This window comes from Propithecus coquereli, unplaced genomic scaffold, assembly GCF_000956105.1.
Source record: "Propithecus coquereli isolate 6110/MARCELLA unplaced genomic scaffold, Pcoq_1.0 Scaffold104, whole genome shotgun sequence".
NCBI classification, from domain to species: Eukaryota; Metazoa; Chordata; class Mammalia; order Primates; family Indriidae; genus Propithecus; species Propithecus coquereli.
In genome coordinates this window covers 6,941,908-6,962,736 of record NW_012134303.1, presented here as the reverse complement: position 1 = coordinate 6,962,736, position 20,829 = coordinate 6,941,908, and the positions used below count along the sequence as shown (strand labels likewise).

The 20,829-nt window shown below is 50.1% G+C and overlaps 1 protein-coding gene across 6 annotated transcripts in view; it reads right to left on the bottom strand.

Moving 5' to 3' along the window:
• Positions 1-3,430: 3,430 nt before the first annotated feature.
• TMEM164 (transmembrane protein 164) overlaps positions 3,431-20,829 on the bottom strand; it is a 158,166-nt gene continuing 140,767 nt past the window's right edge. For all 6 annotated transcript variants that reach the window (XM_012645615.1, XM_012645607.1, XM_012645636.1 and 3 more), the window contains 2 exons: positions 9,791-9,891; positions 3,431-8,083 (listed from right to left, as the gene is read on the bottom strand). In XM_012645615.1, coding sequence (XP_012501069.1) covers positions 7,877-8,083; positions 9,791-9,891 — 308 coding nt within the window. In that variant the 3' untranslated portion in view covers positions 3,431-7,876. The remainder of the gene's footprint in view (positions 8,084-9,790; positions 9,892-20,829) is intronic.

Below are 20,829 nucleotides of genomic sequence, written 5' to 3'. Positions count from 1 at the left end.
ACCTCTAGAGTACGGGGCTTCAGTTGTATTGGTAATGTTTTTTTTCTTCAGCTGGATTTAGGTATCATTTTTTATATCTTTTGGTATGTCTTAAATATTTCATTTTTTAAAAAAGCACTTGTGTAGGTGGCCAGGTCAAAGAGATGACTCAACCTGCCTGGAAACTTAAAAGCAAAAAAAGTTTGCTTTGAATTAGGAGCTTGGGTGAGGCCTGGGCACTGAGATTTTTAAAGCTCCCCAGGTGATTCATATGCAACAAAACAGACAAGCCACTGTACTATAATATCTTGTTAGCTTGAACTTGCTAGAAACCTGAGGGGATGTCCTGGAATGCACAGGAAGGGCCCTCCATTCTTGGGGGACAGAATATCAGAGAGCCCAGGGTCTTTCAAAAAACGCAACAGCAAAAAGCTTGGAGCTCCGGGATACTAGAGAAGGAGCAGCTGAAGGTACAGCAATGGCAGGCTGGCCCCACCTCTACAGCCCCTTGGATGGAGAAGGGAGGTGCAGAAGTGTGCAGGGAGGCGTGGTGAGGCTGGGAATGCGTGGTCGGACAGGAGACCATCTCTGTGGCTCATGCTGCTGGCCCTGCTACCAATATGTCAGGGAAGCAGCCACCCTCATTGCTAAGACCTGCCTCATGGGGACATGTGGAGGCTACTGGCTGGCTGGAAGGCGGGAGTTGCGGAACTGAAGTTACGGAGTTGGCTGTGGAGGGCATCCATTAGCAACAGGAGCAGCCTCTCCCTGCTGCGTCCCTGGGGGCACGTAAACCCCTCTGGCCAGCAGCTCAGACATCCCAGGTGCGCAATCCAGATGCTGGGCAGGATGCTGACTGTAGGGAGAGCAGGTACAGGCAGTAACAGAGTCCTTGACTTCGGCCAACGTTAGTAAACCACTTGCCCTTTGAATAAACCATTGCATTTGTCAGGCTGACATCTGTGCATCTGTACTATCCACCGGCCTTGGCAAACCAGGACAAGGGAAAGATTCATTGGGGATCAGGTCATAACCATCCCAAGCTGTTTTTCCACCCTCAGGGGAGGGGGCGTGGGGGCTAGATGATACAGTCCATGGGCCGGTGGGGCTTTTGCCATATAAACAATTCGATGTGCCCCAGTGAAAGAAGGGGTGACTCTGGTGGTGATGAACAGATACCAAGGATATGGCAAAGCAGCTGGACACCTTGCCCATCCCCTGCCCAGAGGTCCTGACTCCCTAACTTCAGTTCCGCAACTCCCGCCTTCCAGCCAGCCAGTAGCCTCCACATGTCCCCATGAGGCAGGTCTTAGCAACGAGGGTGGCTGCTTCCCTGACATATTGGTAGCAGGGCCAGCAGCATGAGCCACAGAGATGGTCTCCTGTCCGACCACACATTGCCAGCCTCACCACTGCTCCAGCCACCAGGGTCTAGTGAACAGCTGCTGTTGGCCTCGGCGCTCTTCCCTCACACTACTGCCGTCTCGTCCAGGACACCGACTACACAGAGGCCTGCAGGGAAGCAGGATGGGGCCCCTGAGCAAGGAGCTTGAGGTGCCTGAGCAAACGAAGGCATCCTGGCCCCACCCAGGAGAACCCATGAGCTGTGCGATGGCTTTTGCAGCCCAGGGTTCTCCCACGGGGAACAGGGGTGCCACCTACCACCTACCAGGGATAAGGTCATTGTTCACTGAGCACCTTCTAATGGAACTGGTCCTGTGCTGGGGCTAGAGGATGAGCCACACCCTGCCCAGCCCTCCAGGGGCTTGATGCCTACAGAGGGAGGCAAGTGGCAGCCAGAGGCAGCAGTGGGTGCTACTGGAGCCACAGGGACAGGCACCTCCCACAGCTGGGGCTCAGGGAAGCCTGCAGGGAGGAGCTAAGGTTGGAGTCGAGGCCGTAGGATGAAAAGGGAGAGTGGAGACCTGAGAAAACAGCGCAAAGGAAACAAAAGGCAAGGGAAGTGGCAAATGGCATGGCACAGCTAACGGGGAGTGCAATCCGGCTGGAGCTGAGGGGCTCTTCGCACGGTTCCTTTGGAAGTGTGGGGTGAGGAAACGCAGCTAAAGATGCTTACAGGGCCTGTGTGTCACACTAAGGAGGCTGGACATTATCTTCTAGGGCAATCTTCCCAGGGGCCCAGGGAAGTGATGCATATTTGCATTTGGAAAAAACTGTGCCTGCAGGAGGAAGTACAGACTGGAGCAGGGGATGGGCATGGTGCACTGCCCAGGGGAGAGAAGGGAATGGCCTAGGCCACTGGCCATTAGCTCTTTCTGAAAAGGAAAACAGAGAAAGGCCACAGGCCAACTCGCATCACCTCCTCTCCACCAGCCTCTTTCTGGCCTTCCCTGGCCATGTCGGGCCCCCTTTCCTCCTGTGCCTTGCGGCTCTGCTCCGAGGCTGCTACTGGCAAGCCTGGGGTCCTCTGCTTCACACGCTCGTGGGTCTCTGCATTCTCTCTCTTGCCTTCCGCTTCACTGCCTGGCTCTCCTCCCACTTCTCTAAGGCCCGGGGGTCCCTGGGCGAGGGTCTGCCCAGCAATGCCAGCACAGCAGAGCCCAGCAGAGCGTGGAAAGATCCCCAATGTAGTAGAGCACCTCAGTGTTCTCTGTTTCTCCCTGCCAAATCGGCTCCCCACACTTCCGCAAGGATTATAAGAGGTAATGTGTCTAGAGGGGTTTAGCACTGTGCCTGGCACACAGCTGTAGCTACTGCTTTGCAAATGGAGAACCTGAGGCAGCAAGAGAAGTAGTGACTTGCCCAAGCTGGTAGTTTTCTAGTCCAGGATTGCAAGGCCCTGCCCCATTCACAGCCTGGGTGCCCAACCCCTGGCAAATGAGGAAATCTCCCTATACCGTGTGCCTGTCTGGCTATGTCTCTTCTAGAAGGAGCAGCACTGGCAAAAGTCCGAGCAGGGCCTCTGCCTGGTGCAAAAAGGCAGGCCAGGCCTGTCAGTCACCACAGACTACTGAGTGGGTAGCCTTGGAAAAGCAGGTCTGACTGTTCCCCAAAGGGCAGGACTATCCTGTTCACAGTGTGACGCATGCTGGGCACAGGCCTGTGCTGCTGGGCACTGAGCTGGCCCTTAGGAAACCTGGGTTGTGTGGCCCTGAATGTGTTTGGTTTCAAAGTTGCCCTCCCTAGCTCAGTCATCCGGCCAGGCCCCAAGCACCCCGAGGCCCAGAGAGCCCAGCAGATGTGCCGAGCGGATAAGCCTGCTAAGAGCAGACAGCCTGCTGCGTCCCCGGCAGCCTGGGTGGACGTAGGCAGCGCGTGGGAATTCAAGGCCATCTAGACAAATGGCTCCCAGGGCCGCACTGTGCTAAGAGGGCCTGGCTGTCCTTTGGGGGTCTTCCATGGTGTGGAGGGCCAACAGCCCCTTTTGTCTACTTTGCAAAGCGGAGGGCCTTCTGAGAGGGTTCTGGGAAGCAAGGCCAGGGCTCCTGGGTTCTCATAAATCTTTTAATAACAGTAAATGAAGAAAACATTGTAGCAGTAAGTCTCATGGTGAGGGTTCCTTTTCATTCTGGGATCTTCAACAACAGAAACACCTGAGACTAAAATTCAGAACGCTAAATACACAAATTAATGACCATTTATTTCCAAAGGTGACTGCAGAAACCATTTCAGTACAATCAAAAGGTTTTACAAAACAGAGAAAACACAATTACAAAACGCCCCAAGAGGTGAGCAAACCAGTGGGGGCACAGAGCACCCGAGAACCAGTCTGGAAAAAACACTCACTCTGCTGCTGTTTGAGGGGTTACAAAGACTGGTTTTGAAGGGAGCCACTGTGTGTGGGGGGACAGAGAGGGGTCTGCCCAATGCATAGCAATCCCAGCTTGGAAACGAGGAAGGACAAGATGGGGGGCAGGGAAAGAGGGAGGGGCGGAGGCATTTGCCAAGTTCCTGGCAGAAATAATCACACAGGCCAGCCTATCATGACCACAATGACACCAATATAATTGAAGAATTCTTTCAAAGAGAACACAAAATTGACACCAAAGGAAAGCAAGAGTTTCCAAAACAACAGCTTTGTTTGAAAGGACTTCTTTTGTTTTGTTGGTTCTTCATGGGGTTTTTTTTCTGTTTCGTGCCATGAGCAGCAAACCAGTGTACAAAAACGTCACAGACGATAGCAACAAAAAGCGACTAGGTTTTCCTGAGCACGAACTGCCTCACTCTATATACACAGGGGAAGGCTCCCTCCCTCTCACTGACTCTACCCACCCCAGAGAGGGCAGGGTGGGCAGCAGGGGTGGCCCTTTCCCAGCCCAGGTTCTTGCCATGAAGCCCGTGACAGCCTTCTGGAAACCCTCCCGTATGCCTGCTCCTGACTGATCCCAGCCAGCATCGGTGTCTTGTCCGACAGCAGCACACATGGTCCTTTATTCCTCCTCCCCGAGCACCCCTTCAGTAGAAACCAGTAAGAAAATCCTCTACTGAAGGGGACAGATGATTCTGGGTCAACATCTACAATCCCAGGGAAGTCTTTTTGGCAGAGGGAGGGGGAGAAAGGCCCCTTCTGCCACCCTCTGGGCCACCAGCTCACCCCCAGGGCACGGCCCCACCCTACCTAACACCGTTGCCCCGAGACCTGCTGACAATATGCTATCTGTGGGGAGCTGCCTGCAAGACACTGAACTACCAATGATCACAAATATCAAAACCCTGACAGAGGCTACAGCAAAAGGGATGATATGACAGCGAGACCGAGGTACTGTATGGTAAAGTGCGCCGATCGCCCCGGTTAGCCCGACGACCCTGTGAGCAGCTTCTGTGAATGCTAAAAAGTCCAAGGAGAAAGAGAGGTTGCCGACTTGGGGAGAATGAGTCTGTGGCTTCGGAACCCCGCACACCCTCGCAACTGACAGAGGGACACGTCACTGTGCCTCCAGGAGGAAGATGGGCCAGATCACCTTTGGTGTACAAAACCTAATACTCAGGGAGGGGAGGACTGCGGGCAGGTGTGATCATCTCTCTGCTATTCAGAGTGGATGCCACGAGTTGTCCAGCTTGACAGACTGTTCTCCTCAGCCTAGATCCTCCACCAAGGCTACCTAGAGGTTGAGGGAACACTCTTTTCCTTCCAAGAGCTGTTTGAAAGGAAACTGTCCTCTTCTACAAACACACTCTCACACATGCACAGAGCTCCCACACACTGGCAAATGGCATATGGAAACTTGGCTGGGGCGGCTGGGGAACCGCCTTGGCACTGGCAGGAAAGCCTTGGGGAGGAGTCGGGAAGCCAGGGCTCACTGGTCATTGTGTGTGCATGCTGCGGTTTCTCCCTCACCCTCGCGCCAAAGCTGGGGCAGAAGCAGGCTAGCTGTTGGGCAGGTGTGAGGGCTACCCTCTAAGCCAGGCTGCCGGGGCTCTGGCTGGGTTACCTCTCTCCACATGGACTTGGCCCAAGGTAAGAGTGAGACAAAGACCAGTTCAGATGCCTGCTGCTCCCCAACACCCCAAATACAGCCATGACTCCCTGTGGAGCCTGTGGACCGGGCCTACTATCTGCTCGTTCGACCTACATGTTTCTGAGCCAACCTGGTCCCCAGAAGCCCTGCGTTTCCTCTTCACTCCCCCCTACCCCTGACAGCTGTATCTGTCTCTGGCCTGGCCATGCCAGGCATGTGGCTTTCACTTTTTTCTCTCCTTTGGAGCACCGGAAAGTGCCCACCAGAATGGGGCGCTGAGCTATAGCCAGGGCAAAGGCAAGCTTTTGGAGGCATGCCAATGTGGGGAAAGCTCGAGCTGCCTGGCCACCTGGGCCATGCCACAGAGACGGGGGAAGAGAGGGCCTACACAGTCACACCACAGTGGCATTCCAGAGCTGGTCCCCATCTGAGGTAGGGATCCTCTGCCTGCAGCAACTCCACGTCCTAGTAGGAGACAGGCCAGGCCCCCAGGGGCTCCTCCCACGACCTCTTTCCAACGTCTCCTTTTGTAAAGAGGCCAAGGGGCACTGAGGCCACCAGCCACTCCTACGCACAGCAGCTTGATGGTGGGCAGGGCCAATCCAGTCACTCAAGAGGTGCCTCTTTACAGGGCAGCCCTAGGGTGAGAGGCACTAAGAAAAGCTTGGCCTAGCTCTCAAAGAAGGCAGAAAACAAAGGTGACATGTCAAAAGGAGCTCATGGGCAGCAAGGGCACTCAATGTTCTCTCCTCCTGTACCCCACACCCTGGAGACTTATTCCCTCAATGCCAGGAGGCCTATGCCGTAGGGCAGTCCCTCTCAGGGCTGCTTCCCTGGGCCTGAGTTCACTCAGAGAGGCTCTCCGCCTTCTGCTGCCTCCTACAGGCCCATTTGCTAAAGTCATGACCACTGAGTCACTGAAGCTCAATGTAGGTCTAACACAGACAAACTGGAAATACTGGAACTGACCTAGGGCAACTGGGCTGCCTAGAGACAGGGGAGGGGAGGCTCACCAGAGGAAGCCATTGAGTGATCTCTTCTGCTCTTAAGCAGATCTGTTCCTAGTAGGAGTCAACCAGGAGTCAGCAAATGCCCAGTCCCTGCCTCCCCTCTTGAGGTTCATGCATGACTGAGCTGAAGTCCTTCAACAAAAGCTCCTCCTTGCAAAGCACTTGAACCTCCACCCATGGGGACCTGGTTCCTTGGCAGCTCCCTTTCAACCGAGACATGGGCTTTTGGGGGGCAGGGTGGAGAGCATGTGATGCCCCCCACGTGAAACAGTTCAGTACTTAGTCTGGCTCCACTGAAGGAATCTGGCCCTAGGGAAACAACACTGGCAGGAGCCACATCTCCCCAAAACCTGGACACTGACATGCCCTGTAAAACCAAGACATGGATCTACAGGAACGTCCACGAATGGACCCTGACGCAAGTACTCTGCAGACTGAAACATCCCCAAACCAACAAACCAACTCCAGCTCATTCTTCCCTGAAGCTGCCTTAGAGAAAGAGAGCGAGCGAGCGAGCAAGAAAGAACATACGAGAACACATTTAAGGGGCACTAAAGATTAAAATGGTATCTGCTATCAACATTAAACTGAAACAGTGTGTATGATTCAAATCACAGTTTTCTCAAGTTACCATTTCCATTGATTAATTTCTGTGCTCATTTCTGATTGAGATATGGGTCAGTTCTCAGCTCTCATGGGCAGAATTTACACAGGGTCCTGCCTAGTACTGTGTGAATGTTGACTCTCTTTGCTTTGGATTTGTCGCTGCAATAGATCTCCAATCCCCTCAATGGAAACTAGCCATTGGGCTGAGAGGCGCTTCCACCTCCTACCCCAGGCAGCATCCTGGAGGGAGTGGGTGGTTGGCTGCTTGCTTTGAGTCATGGGACACCAGTGGGAAGAATCTGGCTGGTTCTATTTTGACCATGAGCGGGGAAATCCCTTGGCTCTGGGCTTACCGCTGGTATAGAAACAAGGCCTCAGCTCCCTGACAGTGGGGGCTGTGCTGGAGACCAAAGGGGACCCCAGCATAAGCCTGGAGGTCCCTGGCAGTGGAAAGATGAAACACAATCCAATCTCATCACTTCGGTGCCAGAAGAACTACTGCTTGTTGTTCCCTTTCTCCTCAACCAGCTGTTGTTAAAGCACCAACAAGCAGAGTGAAAGAGCCACTGACTCCAATCTCCCCATGTAAGGCCACTAGGAGCAGAGAGAAAGAGCCAAAGGGAAGGAGGGAAAATCCAGCCCCCAGCACTACACCCCGGGTTGAGGAGACATCCTGAGGGGAAGAGCTGGGGAAGGAAGAGTGGTGGAAGAAAGGGACAGAGAAGAGGAAAAAGAAATACACCAAACATCCTACTGCCCTCTCCCATGATTTCATCAAGAACTGGGTGTTCTCCAAGTCAAGTCGGGACTTGCTTCCTCGGGGAGGGAAAAAAAAAAACAAAAAACAAAAAACAAGCACCTTCAGTCTATTTTCTTGGCTGGAAGCCGGAGCAAATCCAGCAGATATTTACACAAGGGCCCAGCCATGTATGAGAACAGGATGACCAGCTTCCCGTGGGTCATGGTCATGAGAGTCTGGTGTCCCGAGGCCCAGATGCGATACCAGGGGCCGTAGAATGGGTCTGAGATGGCCGGACACAGCATGTTGTTCAAATTCACTTCGGTGACCTGCAGGGACAAGGGAGGTAGAGTGAGCGTTCACCATCCTTAGGCTTTCTCTGGCTTCTGCCAGTTCAGCCATCTCTACCTAATGGGGGACTAGACAAGGAGGGATTGACCAATCCCCACCTGTTCATAAAGGGATTTCTTCTCTCCCCGAGGTTTTCTGAGTCAAGGCTAAAGCCCTCTGGAGGTGACAGGAGAAGGCTGTCCAGTGAAAAAGCTGTTTGGTTTTGCTCAGAGTCTTGCCTTCCAGTTGGGCCCAGGGCCCGTTGCCATTTCTAAGCATCTACTATGTACCTGGTCCCCGCAGAGGTGTTATGGGCTAGAAGTGCAGTCAACAGCATGGTCCCTGCCTCTCTGCAACTGGCAATCCGTTGAGTGGGGGTGATCGGTTTACATTTGACCTCAAACCCGACAGTGCTAACGGAGCTTTACACAGCACGAGGAGGTCTGAGGAACATACAGAATCGGGGCTGAGTCCTCAGAGAAGATTTCACAAGGCAAGTGGCACTTGAATGGACTCATGGAAGATGGATACGGGGTCATGGTGAGGAATGGGGTGAGCAGAGCCTTCCTTGGAGGCGGCGTGGCCTGAGCATGGTATGTAGGGTGACATGAGCACACTGACACCTCTGGAATCACGGATCCCAGTGGAGAGCAGCAAGAGGTAAGGGTGTGAACATTCTACTGCTGCCTCCCACGAGCACAGGAAGCATTCACACCGTTGGCAAGGAGCTCAGACTACCCCCTGGCAAACCGGAGCAGAGCCATACATACACCAGGGTGGGGAACAGGAAGTGAATGCTTCTAAAAAGGCGCTGGGGACATCGGTTACACACCCTAGTCATGCCAGGTCGCGCGAGGCTCCACACGGCTAATGCTGTATTAATGCCACTCGCACGCAAAACCAGACATGCCACTCCTGCCCCGAGGACAGCCACAGCATCTGCCTTCCAAAGCCCTTCAAGCCCGTTCATGTTAAAGACAAGTCCTCACCACATCTCAGGGAGGTTGGGGCTTTTAATACCATGTCACAGAGAGGTGGGGAACTCTCTGCCCTCAAGAGTAAAGTGACTCACTCACAGCAGTCACAGAGCCAGGACTTGAACTTGGGTCTCCTGACCCTCAGCCCCAGCCCCGAGCTCTTCCTACTCACTTTGCCACTGATATACACCCTTGTACTCAGCAATCTTGGGCTCTGGACAACTCAATTACTGAGTGTAATCATTCTCCACACACCGGGCAGTTCTAAACAGCCCAGAATACCACAGGGGGTCCCCGATACCACACTTCCACTGGCCACACAGCTCAGGGCAGAGCCCAGCCTTCAGGACCTGTAAGCAGGCCCAGGATGGACCCAAGGTCAGAAGACTCTCCCAGGCCCAGGGCCAAGGTCCTGCCCTTCCATTGGGTCCACAGCAAACCACTTTCCAGTGGAAGCTCATTGTTTCCAACCCAAGTGGCCATGAGTGAAGGGCATCCTTGCCTCTCCAGGGATGAAAGAAATAGTCATTACTGAAGGATTCAGAAAACTCTTTGGAGAGGTCAAGGCTATGGATCATAAATCAGCAACCCAGACACAACAATCTGACATCCTGGCCTTTAGCATCTCGTATTTTCAAAACAAAAGCATACACCAGCGCCAACCAGGATTATCAAGATTTATGGAGAACTCCAAACAGAAGGGATAGAAGGGGATATAACCAAACTTACCAGGCCGAGGATCTGCAAGACGGTGAAGTGATAAAAGAACATGAGGCCAGTTGAGAGAAGAGCCCACCGGAAACTGCTGAGGGGCTCCGGGGTATAAGCACCTGGAGGAAGAGGGGAGATGGTGAGATGGCAGGAACAGTGACCCACTTCTCCTCCTTTGCCCATGAGGGTGCAGGTACTGAGGACACAGCTGCTGCCTGCTGAGAATCCCTTTTGCTGATCAGTGACAGCTACTCAAGAGACAGCCCCACTGATTAGCTGGGTACTTAAAGCAGCCCCTTTCTGATCTGATCTCCGTTCTGCCACTTCATACTGGCGCCATTACAAAGAGAGGATTTTTTTAATTATAAAAGTAGTACATACTCATTAAAGGAAATTTAGAAAATGTTAAAAAGTAGAAACAAGATGGAGGAAAAGAAGAGAAACATCCCCAGCACTCTACTACCAGAATGCAACCACTGCCAACACAAGGGTTTGTCGCATGGGTCATTTTCTCTATGCCTCAGGATTTTCTTTTTTCTCTTTTTTAAAATAGTGATTGGAATCATACTATATATAATCGTATAGCCTTCATTTACCCATTAATTTCTTCACGTTTTTAAAGACATATGTCACGGAGGAAGTATGGTGTGGTGGTTGAGAATGTTAACTTTGAAGACAGACAGATGTAAGTTTAAATCTCGACTCCACCACTTACTGGCTGTGTGATCCTGGCAAAGTTGTTTAAACTCCCCAAATCTCAAATAGTACTACCTACTTCTCAGAGTTATTGTGGGGAGTAAATGAAACAATATACTGAGAGCAAGCCTTAGTTCAGGGTCTGGTACAATGTAAATGGCTCGATGGGTGTTAGATGCTGTCATCATCATCATTATTTTTCAAATAATTGAATAATGTACCATATCCAATTGCTGTGCCATTTCCCAACTACTGAATAAATCTCTCTCCCAGGAACACCTAAAGTGATATATTTTCCGTCTATCATTGCTAATAACTATCATCCCAGTAAGCTTGGATATACTCCAGAGCTTGCAAAGCAGGCGCGTGGTTTATAGGATGTTGTAGGAGTCACTCTAAATGCGGACTTGGAGGAGGGTTCTCAAGAATGAAAGACACCTGGACCCCTCACCCCAAACAAGTAGGGGCAACATCACATCCTGGAGTATTATTTTCCTAAGTCAGTCTTTCACTGGTTCATCCATTCATTCGATAGTTATGAGGCACCTAGTATATGCCAAGCCCTTGTGCCAAGCTTTGGGGACAGAAAGATGAGGAAGACGGGCTCCCTGCAGGCTCAGACTTACAATCTACATACAACACAGTGTGCTTGGTGGGATGACTAAGGTCTGTGCCACCTGTTATGAGAAAACAAGGCTCAGGCAGGGAGACAAAGAATGCTTCTTGGTAGAGGGAGCACTGGAATGGAGTCTTGAGGGACAAACAGGACTTCAGGAGGGGCCTGGGCATCGCAAAGCAGCAGCCTGCATGGAGGCCGACACGAGCGAGGCAATCCACAGAGCCGTGGGTAAGACACAGGAGAGAGTGCGATGTGGACAGTGAGCAGGGGTGAGACTCAGAGGTTGGTAGGGCTTGTCTGCTCCCGGCTGGGCCATGTGGGACCTTAGGAGCCATGCTGAGGGCAACGGGCTTCATCTCATGTGGCAGGGCCGTCAGCTCAAAGGCCTCAAGTCTCAGGCAGGTGATCAGAAGCGTGACCAGGGTCTAAGAAACATTAGGGGATGCTGGAGACAGGCAAACTGGAGAGCCTCCGCCCCTTCTAAAGAGGGCAACCACCACTCAGCTCCATTCAATCCTTGCCCTGCAGGGATGTGGGCCCAGAGTTGCTAGTTTTTTCACTTTTGCAAGAAAAACCAAAAATATGAACTTTTATGTGGAATTTCCTGATTTTTTTTTTTAACTGTTGGTGACTAATTCAAAGTGTTTTAAGAATGTTCAACAGACCAAACAAAACATGGTGTCTGGATGGATTTCAGCCCACGGGTGGCCAGCTTTGAGCTCTGCTGTAGAGCCACAGAATGCAGTGGCAGGTTAGAAGCAGGAAACTGATGTGATCACACGTGTGCCTGTGCAAGATCACCCTGGCCAGTGTGCACGGGTTGGGCTGGACCAGAGAGAGAAGAGGTAGGGTGCCTGGTAAGGAGACTATTGCAGGAGCCCAGAGACAGAAGAGGATGGCCTTGGAAGGCAACAGTAGTGAGGCTGGAGAAGAGTAAGGGGAAAGAATCACTAGGACGTGGCAGAAGATTGGATGCTGGGGGGTTAAGGAGAGGAAGGATCTTGGAAGACCCCCAGGATTCTGGCTTGGGCATCACTGGGGTTGATGGGACCACGTACTGTGATGGAGAGGAGTGGAAAAGGTGCATTGGGGCAGAGGGTAAGGAAATGATGAGGCCAAGCTTAGATACGTTGAAATTGAGGTCTCAGTGGAATATCATGTGGAAATGTCCCTTTGGTGGCTGGCTGTACTCTAGGACATAGAGTGTGGTGGGTGAGAACATGGGTCCTGGAGCTGGACACATGGAGATTTTTTGCAAATCCTGGCCCCACAACTTATCAACCTTGGGGCCTTAGGCAAGTCTCAGTGTGTCCTGAACTCAGTTCTGCTCATCTATAAAATGAGGCGGCACTGCCTAATTCACAAGGTTGTTGGAGAGATGAGATGCATGTCAAAATTATAGTACTGTATCTGGGACTTAACAAATGCTGATTATTTTCATAATTATATGAGTCACAAGCTCAGTGAAGAGGACGGGGCTGAGCATCCAGCTGTCGGTGTCATCAGCACACAGTGGTAACTGGAGTCACGGAAGCATATGTAGACTGAGACAGGAGAAAGGCCAGAGGCAGAATGCCCAGGAACGCCACGTAAGGAGGGAATGTGGAGGGGAGAAGAGGAAGGAGATGGGGTGACTAAAGCCAGGGCCAGGGGGGTCTTTCGTGGGGAAGCTCAGGCTTGTTCTAGGAACAAGAGGCAGGCTCATGGCACAATCGAGTCAGAAGGCCTCTGAGGACATAGATCTCATCCCTCCATTTTATAGATGGAGAAACTGAGATTGGGAGACAGTGTTAGGGCAAAACTGTAACAGTGGAGCACTGGGGAAACAGACTCGCAGACACTGCCAGGGGACTGAATGCTCGATGCAACAGCCACTTGTCTAGACCTCCAGCACGCCAAGTTGGATTGTCTCTTTCCTTGTCTGCCTCCCCCTCCAGACGGAGCACACCGCAGGGTCGAGGACCAAGTCGGTCTGCTGCCGCCTTCCTAGCGCCTAGCACAGCGCGTGGTGCGTGAAAACGCACTGGCTGTCCACTTCGGGTGCACGTTCCTGTCTGCAGAGTGCGTGGGCGCCCACTGCTATCACCCACACAGGAGAAGAGGGGACCTGGAAGACCGGCAGGTGCTTCGGCTGCCACCATGTTCCCCAGGTGTCTTCTCTCTCCAGCCTCTGTTTGGCGCCCCCTAGCGGCAGATGGGCAGCAGTGACAGGCCCCGCCAGCCAGCGGGTGGCTGCAGGCAGGGGAGTGGGTGTGTGGAGGGAGTGTCCTCAGCCAGGAGGCAGCTGCACCCAGCGCTGGGGAAAGCTGAGACGGGCTTCAGCCGCGGGGCAGCTCTGCGCTCATCGCGCTCCTCCCCCTTACCGCCCTATGTCATGGGAGGAAAGGAACACTCAGATACCACCAGGGGACACACTTCTCAGTGCTCTCACCGACCCTTGCCCAAACCTCCACTTTCGTACTTTTCATTCTAGGTTGCATCATCCCTCCCATACCAGACTGTTAGTTCTCTGAGGGAGGGGCTGTTTCTGAATCCCTCTTCACATTCAGCACCTGGCACACAGTAGGCACTCAAAAAATAATCACTGCCATGGGCGAATGAATGGCAAAGACCTTCTGGAGAATCATAAAAGTATAACCCTTTGGCTCAACAATCCTACTTCGAGGACCACCATCAAATACCTAAAAACCCCAACAAACCACCTTTATTTGCACAAAGACATTTACACCCACGCTATCTATAAGATTGAGAAACTTGAAGCAAACCAAATGGGGAGATAAGTTAAGTAAACTATGGTACCTAAATATTGTGCAACCGTCCATTGCTGTTCAAATGACAACGAGACAAACTATGTACCTGTATGGAAAAGTTCACAGCTAGTAATGGCAAGTGTAAAAGACAGAACACCAGCCAGTACATAGATGATAGAAAACACAGCTTAGTAGTTCAAAAAAAAAAAAAAGCCCTTGGGATCAAACAGCCTTGGGGTTGAATCCTGGCTCTGCCACCACCTATAGGAGTGACCTTGGGCAAATTGTGCTGTCCCCCTAAGCCTGTTTGCCTGCGTGTGGACTGGACGTAATATCTACCTCTCAGGGCTGGTGAGTGGAATGAGACAGAATCAGATGGCAGCTCCTATCTTTACTGTGGCAACCACAGCCACCCAAAATCTTACAAAAGACTGGGGGAGGAAGGGAATCTTGTAAAGAGGTGATCTTCTCTATGAAGGGGAACTTGCACTGTGGTTTCCATTGTTCTTTCACTGCTGTTGGTTCTTTTCATTGCAAAACTGATCAAATATTCAATTTCTTTGAAAAATAAAGTACCCTGAGAATAGATGATCCAGTCTACATAGATATATGCAAATTGTATGCAAACACACATCATTCTCTTTTCTATATACCTGGATGTGGCCCTTGGGATAATCCCAGTGAAAAACCAGTTTTCTTATAAAGGAAAGGAGAAACTTAAGCACTTTCAGAAAAATTAAACACATAAAACTTTTTCTTACTTTAAGGAAAAAAAAAATGTGACATTTTCTGCTAGCATATTCCATCCCAGGAGGAGAGAAGCATGTCAGCTGCAAAGGTAGGGGGAATCCAAGATAATAGCTTTGTCTAACATCGATTTCTGCCAGAAGGAAGCTTTACGAGCCCTGGGAAAGAAGTCAAATGCACCACCAGTAGCCAAGACCGATCCCCAGAAGCCTCCCAAGGGCCCTTTCTCTCATCCTTTAACCACACCGAGGAAGGACTTACACCAATGAGATGAGCCCAGGCAGGGTGGCATCCCATTCTCCAATCTTCTTCCCGCTTCCTCCAACTGCCTCACTTATTCACGCTCCCCATTCATTCAACATCTACTGAGTCCACACTGGGAGCCAGCCTCCATGTCAGGTGGCGAGATAAAGAGTCAGAGATAGGTCCTGCCCTCGAGAACTACCTACAGTTTACAAATGAACAACAAGATGGTGTAATAAGGTAAGAGCAGTAAGTGACGGGGACGCTGAAGGAGGGTAGCCGCACAAGATGACAGCTGAGGTAAGTTTTGAAGAACCAAAAGGAGTTGGGGTAGGGGCTTGAAGGAAGGAAGGTACACTCCAGGCAGAGGGTAGTGCTTGAGAAAAGATGTGGAGACATGAAACAGCATGTTGTTTGTGTGCAATTACAAGCAGTTCTGTGTTACTAGAAAGCACAGAACTTTATGAGAAAGGAGATGAAGCTGAAGAGACAGGCAGGCGGGGCTGGGTCAGGAAGAGCCTTGTTTCCATGCCAGGGAACTTGGCCTTCATCCTATACACAGTGAGAAGCCACTGAAAGGTTTTAACCACGGGAGTGAAAAGGTCAGATTTATGTCTCAGCTAGCTAGACTGCTCTGGCAACAGTGTGGACAATGGGCTGGAAAGGGACATGGCGGAAGATAGGTTCAGATGCTGCTGCAGTGACACAGATGACTTGGCAATTGGTCAGACATGAAGGAGACATCAGGGTGGCTTCCAGGTCTATAACTCCAGTAACTGAGAGGAGGTAATTTAGAGGAGAGAGGTAATTGGGAGGCATGCAGGTTGGGGTATGCTGGCACTGATGCCTATAGGCCACCCCAGCAGACATCTCTAACAGGCTGTTGATGTCCAGGTCTGCTGCCTGGCAACAGAGCTTACGGTGTGGATAAAATCAACAAGGAAGAGTCCACAAAATGAGATTAAAGGTCCAAGGACAAAGCCTGCAAAACAGCAACATTTAAGTGGCTGATAGAGGGAGGAACATCTACAGGAAGGCAACAATGAAGACAAAATTAAAGAGGCAGTTGCAGAACTAGTAGAGAGGTGTCCTGGAAGTCAAGAGAACATTAAGTTTCAAGAAGAAGGAAAGGATCAATAATGTTTAGTGCTCTATTAATTACACTGATCAATAAATAAGGTAGCCCCTTGCCACATGTGGCTGTTTACATTTAAATGAATTAAAATTAAATAAAATGAAAACTTTGCTTTCTCAGTTACACCAGCCACATACGCCTAGTGGCCACCATATTGGACAATGCAGAGATAGAACGTTTGCATCATCATAGAAAATTCCAGCAGGAACATACTTCTCTAGAGGAGTACAGAAAAGTAAAGACAAACACTCTAACTGCGTTTGGCAACATGCTAGTCACTGGTGATCTTTGCAATAGCAATTTCAGGAAAAGTAGCAGTGCGGGAGCTGAGTGGTAAAAGATGAAGAAAAGTTTTCTAGGTGTGCAAGATAAGGAAGGGAATTCCAAGAAAAGGGAACAGGATATGCAAAGTCACAGAGAAGTCACTAGCCCGATTCCCTATATTCTCAATCTCTTCTCTGAACATCCCCCCTTCATCCTTTTCTTCTTTCCCAACCTACCTCTCCCCACAAGGAACCTGCTTCATCTGTAGCCCTCTAAAGCAGTGACTGACTCGTCTCCTTTGGCCCATGTACATAGCATGGGTACCTTTTTTCTTTTCACTGCTGTGCCTGACCACTGGCCCTCCATGCTCCCTAAAGCCCCACCACTACCATACTCTGTACCACTCACTATACTTCCCTTTACAGTTATCTACAGACATATGGGACACAGCCCTCATCCTCTGAAGACATTATTAACAGTACTGGGCTCAGTACCACTCTCTCCAAATCCACTCCTGTCAGATTTCTTTCAGCATGCACCTAGATGAAGCTTCCAGGATCCTGGTCTCTCAGTTCCTTGGCCTTTTCGCCTCAATGATCCTGTCCTCTAGCATACCTCAGGCTCATGGTCATGCCTGAGACTTCATAATTAGGAATATCCATATCCCCTCCCTAATGTCAAAGTCAAGCTTTCCCTCTTCAACCATCACTTCTGTCTTTCCAGCTCACTCCTGCTAATCATGACCCCAACACTTCTTTGGCCCCATGGGATGGGCAATCTATCGGTCCTACTATCTTTTTGCTGTCCCTTGTGGCTCTCACTTCCCTCCTTAAATTCCACGGCCCATCATTCTAATTATCGCCTGCATACACCTTTGACTCCACTGTTCCTCTCACCATCCTACTCGTCTGGAAAAAAACCTAGCCCTGATTGAATCCAATCTCCTCCTCCGCCTTGTTTGTCCCTGCACAGTGAACGTGGCTAGAGAAAAACAACAGTGCTGACTGTTCTCGCTTCAAATTCGTGATCACAAACCTCAAGTGCATCCTTCATGTTGCCAGGCAATCGCATTAGACTGGCCCAGTCCATTCACTCGCATACACTCCTGGGCCACAATTTAATATCTTCTCCTCTCTTTTCAAACCTTTAATACTTCTATTCCATCCTCACTGTCAGATGATCCCTGAGAATAAAAGGAATCAGACAAAAATTTCCACAAGCTCTCAGAAACACATTTAACCACCTATCTGCATCAGTGCCCGAGATGCTTTGCCTACATCCCCCCCTCCTGTTACCACAAATGAACTGGCCAGGGTCCCAGCCAAGGCCAGCCTCTCCATTTGTATCCAGATTCTGTCTGTCCCTCTCACCTACTCAACAACATCACTCCAGCCACTGCTTCCTCTTTCTTTTACACCACAATTTCTTCCCCTCTCGCGGATTACTGCCAGTAGCATAGAAACATATAAACTGCAGGCACTGTAATAGCTCCCATGCTAAAACAAACCAACTGACACTTGACCTCACTCCTCCCTCCAGCCACTTCCTCACTCCTCTGCTCTCCTTCACAGCAAAACTCCTTGAAAGAATTGTCTAAACCTGTCTTGTACGAAATGGTAGCTACTAGTCATATGTAGCTACTGGGCACTTGAAACGTGGCTAGTTTGAACTGAGATGTGCTGTTAATGTAAAATACACACTGGATTTCTTTTTTTTTTTTTAAATACAAAGAAAATTTTATTTGTTATCAAAGACTCTAAGAAATGATGACATAATAAGGTTAACAGAGTTGATGGCAAGAAACAAATAGGTGTTTTTAAAAGTTATAGATGAATAATCACATTGTTTCATTCTACCTTCCCTGGATTATGTAAGAGAGCATCTCTGATATACTCCCAACTGAATCTTAAGCATGATGTGTCCAGGTGGTACCACACTGGATTTCAAAGGAATCTACCAAAGTATCCTGGTAAAAATTTTTACATTAATTACATTGGAATGACAATATTTTAGATATACTGGGTTAAATAAGAGACATTATTAAAATTAATTTCACCTGCTTCTCTTACCTATTTTTAATGCGACTACTAGAACATTTTAAATTACACATGTAGCTCATTTTTTTTTTTTTTTTAGAGACAGGATCTCATCCAGTTGCCAGGCTAGAGTACAGTGGCTTGATCATAGCTAACCATAACCTCAAATTACTGGGCTCAAGCTATCTTCCTGCCTCAGCCTCCCAAGTATTATTAGTTGGGACTACAGGCATGCACCACCATACCTGGCTAATTTTTCTATTTTTTTTTTTTTTTTTAGAAACAAGGTCTTGCTATGTTGCCCAGGCTGGTCTTGAACTCCTGGCCCCAACGATCCTCTTGCCTCAGCTTCCCAAAGTGCTGACATTACAGGCATGAGCCGCCATGCCTGGCTCACATAGTTTTGTTAGACAGCACTGGTCTGTACTCCCTACCTACAATTCCTCTCTTCCTGTTTGCTCTGAAACCCACTCTAATCAGGCTTCCCCTCTTCTCCAAAACAGCTCCCATCAAGGTCACAAATGACCTTTTCATTGCTAAATCCAATGGCCAGTTCTCATCCTATGTACCCTCAGAATGAAACAGGACAAGATTAGAGGCAAGGAGAATTGTGAGGAAGCTGTTAAAATATACCAAGTCAGGGATGATCTGACCAGAAGTTGGGGCAGTGGGAATGAATTTGAGAAATGATCAGGAAGTGCAATTAACAGGATGTGGTCCGTGACTGCATGGGGGCAGGGAAAAGTGTAAAGAACTAACAATGAACTTTAGACTTCTGGTCTGGGTAATGAGTGGGCGGTGGTACCATACAATAGGACAGGGAACATCAGAGAAGGCGCAGGTTTAGGGACAGGAAAGAGAACAACAAGTTTAGTTGCTGACAACAATTTGCCATCCCATCTTTCGTGCCCTCTAAATGAGATACCTCCATTTCTAGCCTTTGCAAGCCATAGTTGCCCAGAAGATATCTCAGTGTGGCACAACCCTAAGATGTCATGATTATTTGCTTCCCCATCCTCAGCCACTGAGCACAGGCTCAAGTCAGGGTTCCCTTCATCCAGGCATTGGATCAAATGAACCTGTCCTCTATTCTGTTTACTGTACGAGGAAGTGGAGGATGTCCTGGAGTGGCAGTTTACAGGGAAGCTCCATCTTGTCAGCTTGCTATCTTGAGGGCCTGGAGAGCCCACCCAGGCCAAGCTTAAACCTCAAAGTGTGTGCCAGGGGCTTCCCAGCCCTCCACGCTGTGGCTAAGGCAATTTAAAGGCCCACTTTCACCCACGAAGATCAGAGAGCCAGTCCTCTGCCAATAGCACACAGTGTGAGGGCCTGAGTTGGCAAAGAATCCAGCAGGTGGGCCTGGCCTAGCGGAAAAAGCACTGGCATTCAGAGACCCAGGTGCCAGCTTAGAAGCTGCTGTGTGACCTTCTGTGTGGATGGAAACCTCTCTGTGCATCAGTGTCCCTCTGGAAAGAAAATCCCAGGTCCCCTCTATGTTGAAGGAGCACTGTAGGGATAGAAAAGCTAACAGAGCATGCAGATACCCTGGAGAACAGTGCTGTTTAAGCGCAACACACCATTGTACTGCACGCATGTTACACAGTATTAACTAGGTCTCTGGTGAGCTTTAAGCAAGGGGAAGCCAACTCTTGGATCATTTGAGGCAATGAAGTTTCAACTTGGATCTGGATCAGAGTCCCCTAGGGGGGTGGGTGCCTCTCAAACTTGAATGTGCATCAGAATTGGAATCCCCAGGAGGGCAGGTTAAAGCCCAGCTTGCTGGGCCCTACTCCAGAGTTTCAGATTCAGTAGGTCTGGGGTGGGGCCTGCACTCTGAAATCTGAGAATGTGCATTAATAACAGGTTCCCTGGTTAGGCTGCCAAATCCAGGGACCATACTTTGAGAAGCAATATCTTAGAGAACGTGTAGAAAATGCAGATTCCTGGGCCCTGCAGCGACTTGAATCCAGGAGGTGTGGGTGGGCCCTGGAGTCTCCATTTGAGTAACAAGAGCCTCAGGGTGATTCTGATGCTTGGGTCCTCTGACCACACAGGTGAAACACGGACTTAGGGGCAAGATATAGCAAGAGACCTGGGAAAAGCTACTACTGAAGGAGCCACAATCTGGCCAGGTATGAGGAGCAGTGTCTCTTAGAAGGTGATACAATTAAGGCAGAAAATACTTGACTTAATCCTTTGCTCCCATAAAGGACTCCTGAGCCCCAGGTACCTCCTCTGCAGCAAGGAAAATCTAAACTCACCTACCCACCCCCTTGCACAAGGCTCAGCCCTCAGCCAAATTTTCAGATCCCCAAGCTCCTCCCTCATGCCCTAATCCCTGGGGACCGTTCAGGATTTACCCGAGTTCAGTACACTTTCTCTTGCCCCTGCTGACCAGTAAAGTGGAACAGGGAAGCCCGTGAAAGAGAACTTTCCCCGTATCCTAACACCAGCAGGACAGGAGGGGCAATGGGCTCACCAGGATGGAGGAAGAACAGAAGACCCCACTTGGGCCCTGGTGTCAGTATGACTTTTGGGCCAGTTCTCGAGCTGTCACTGGCCAAAGT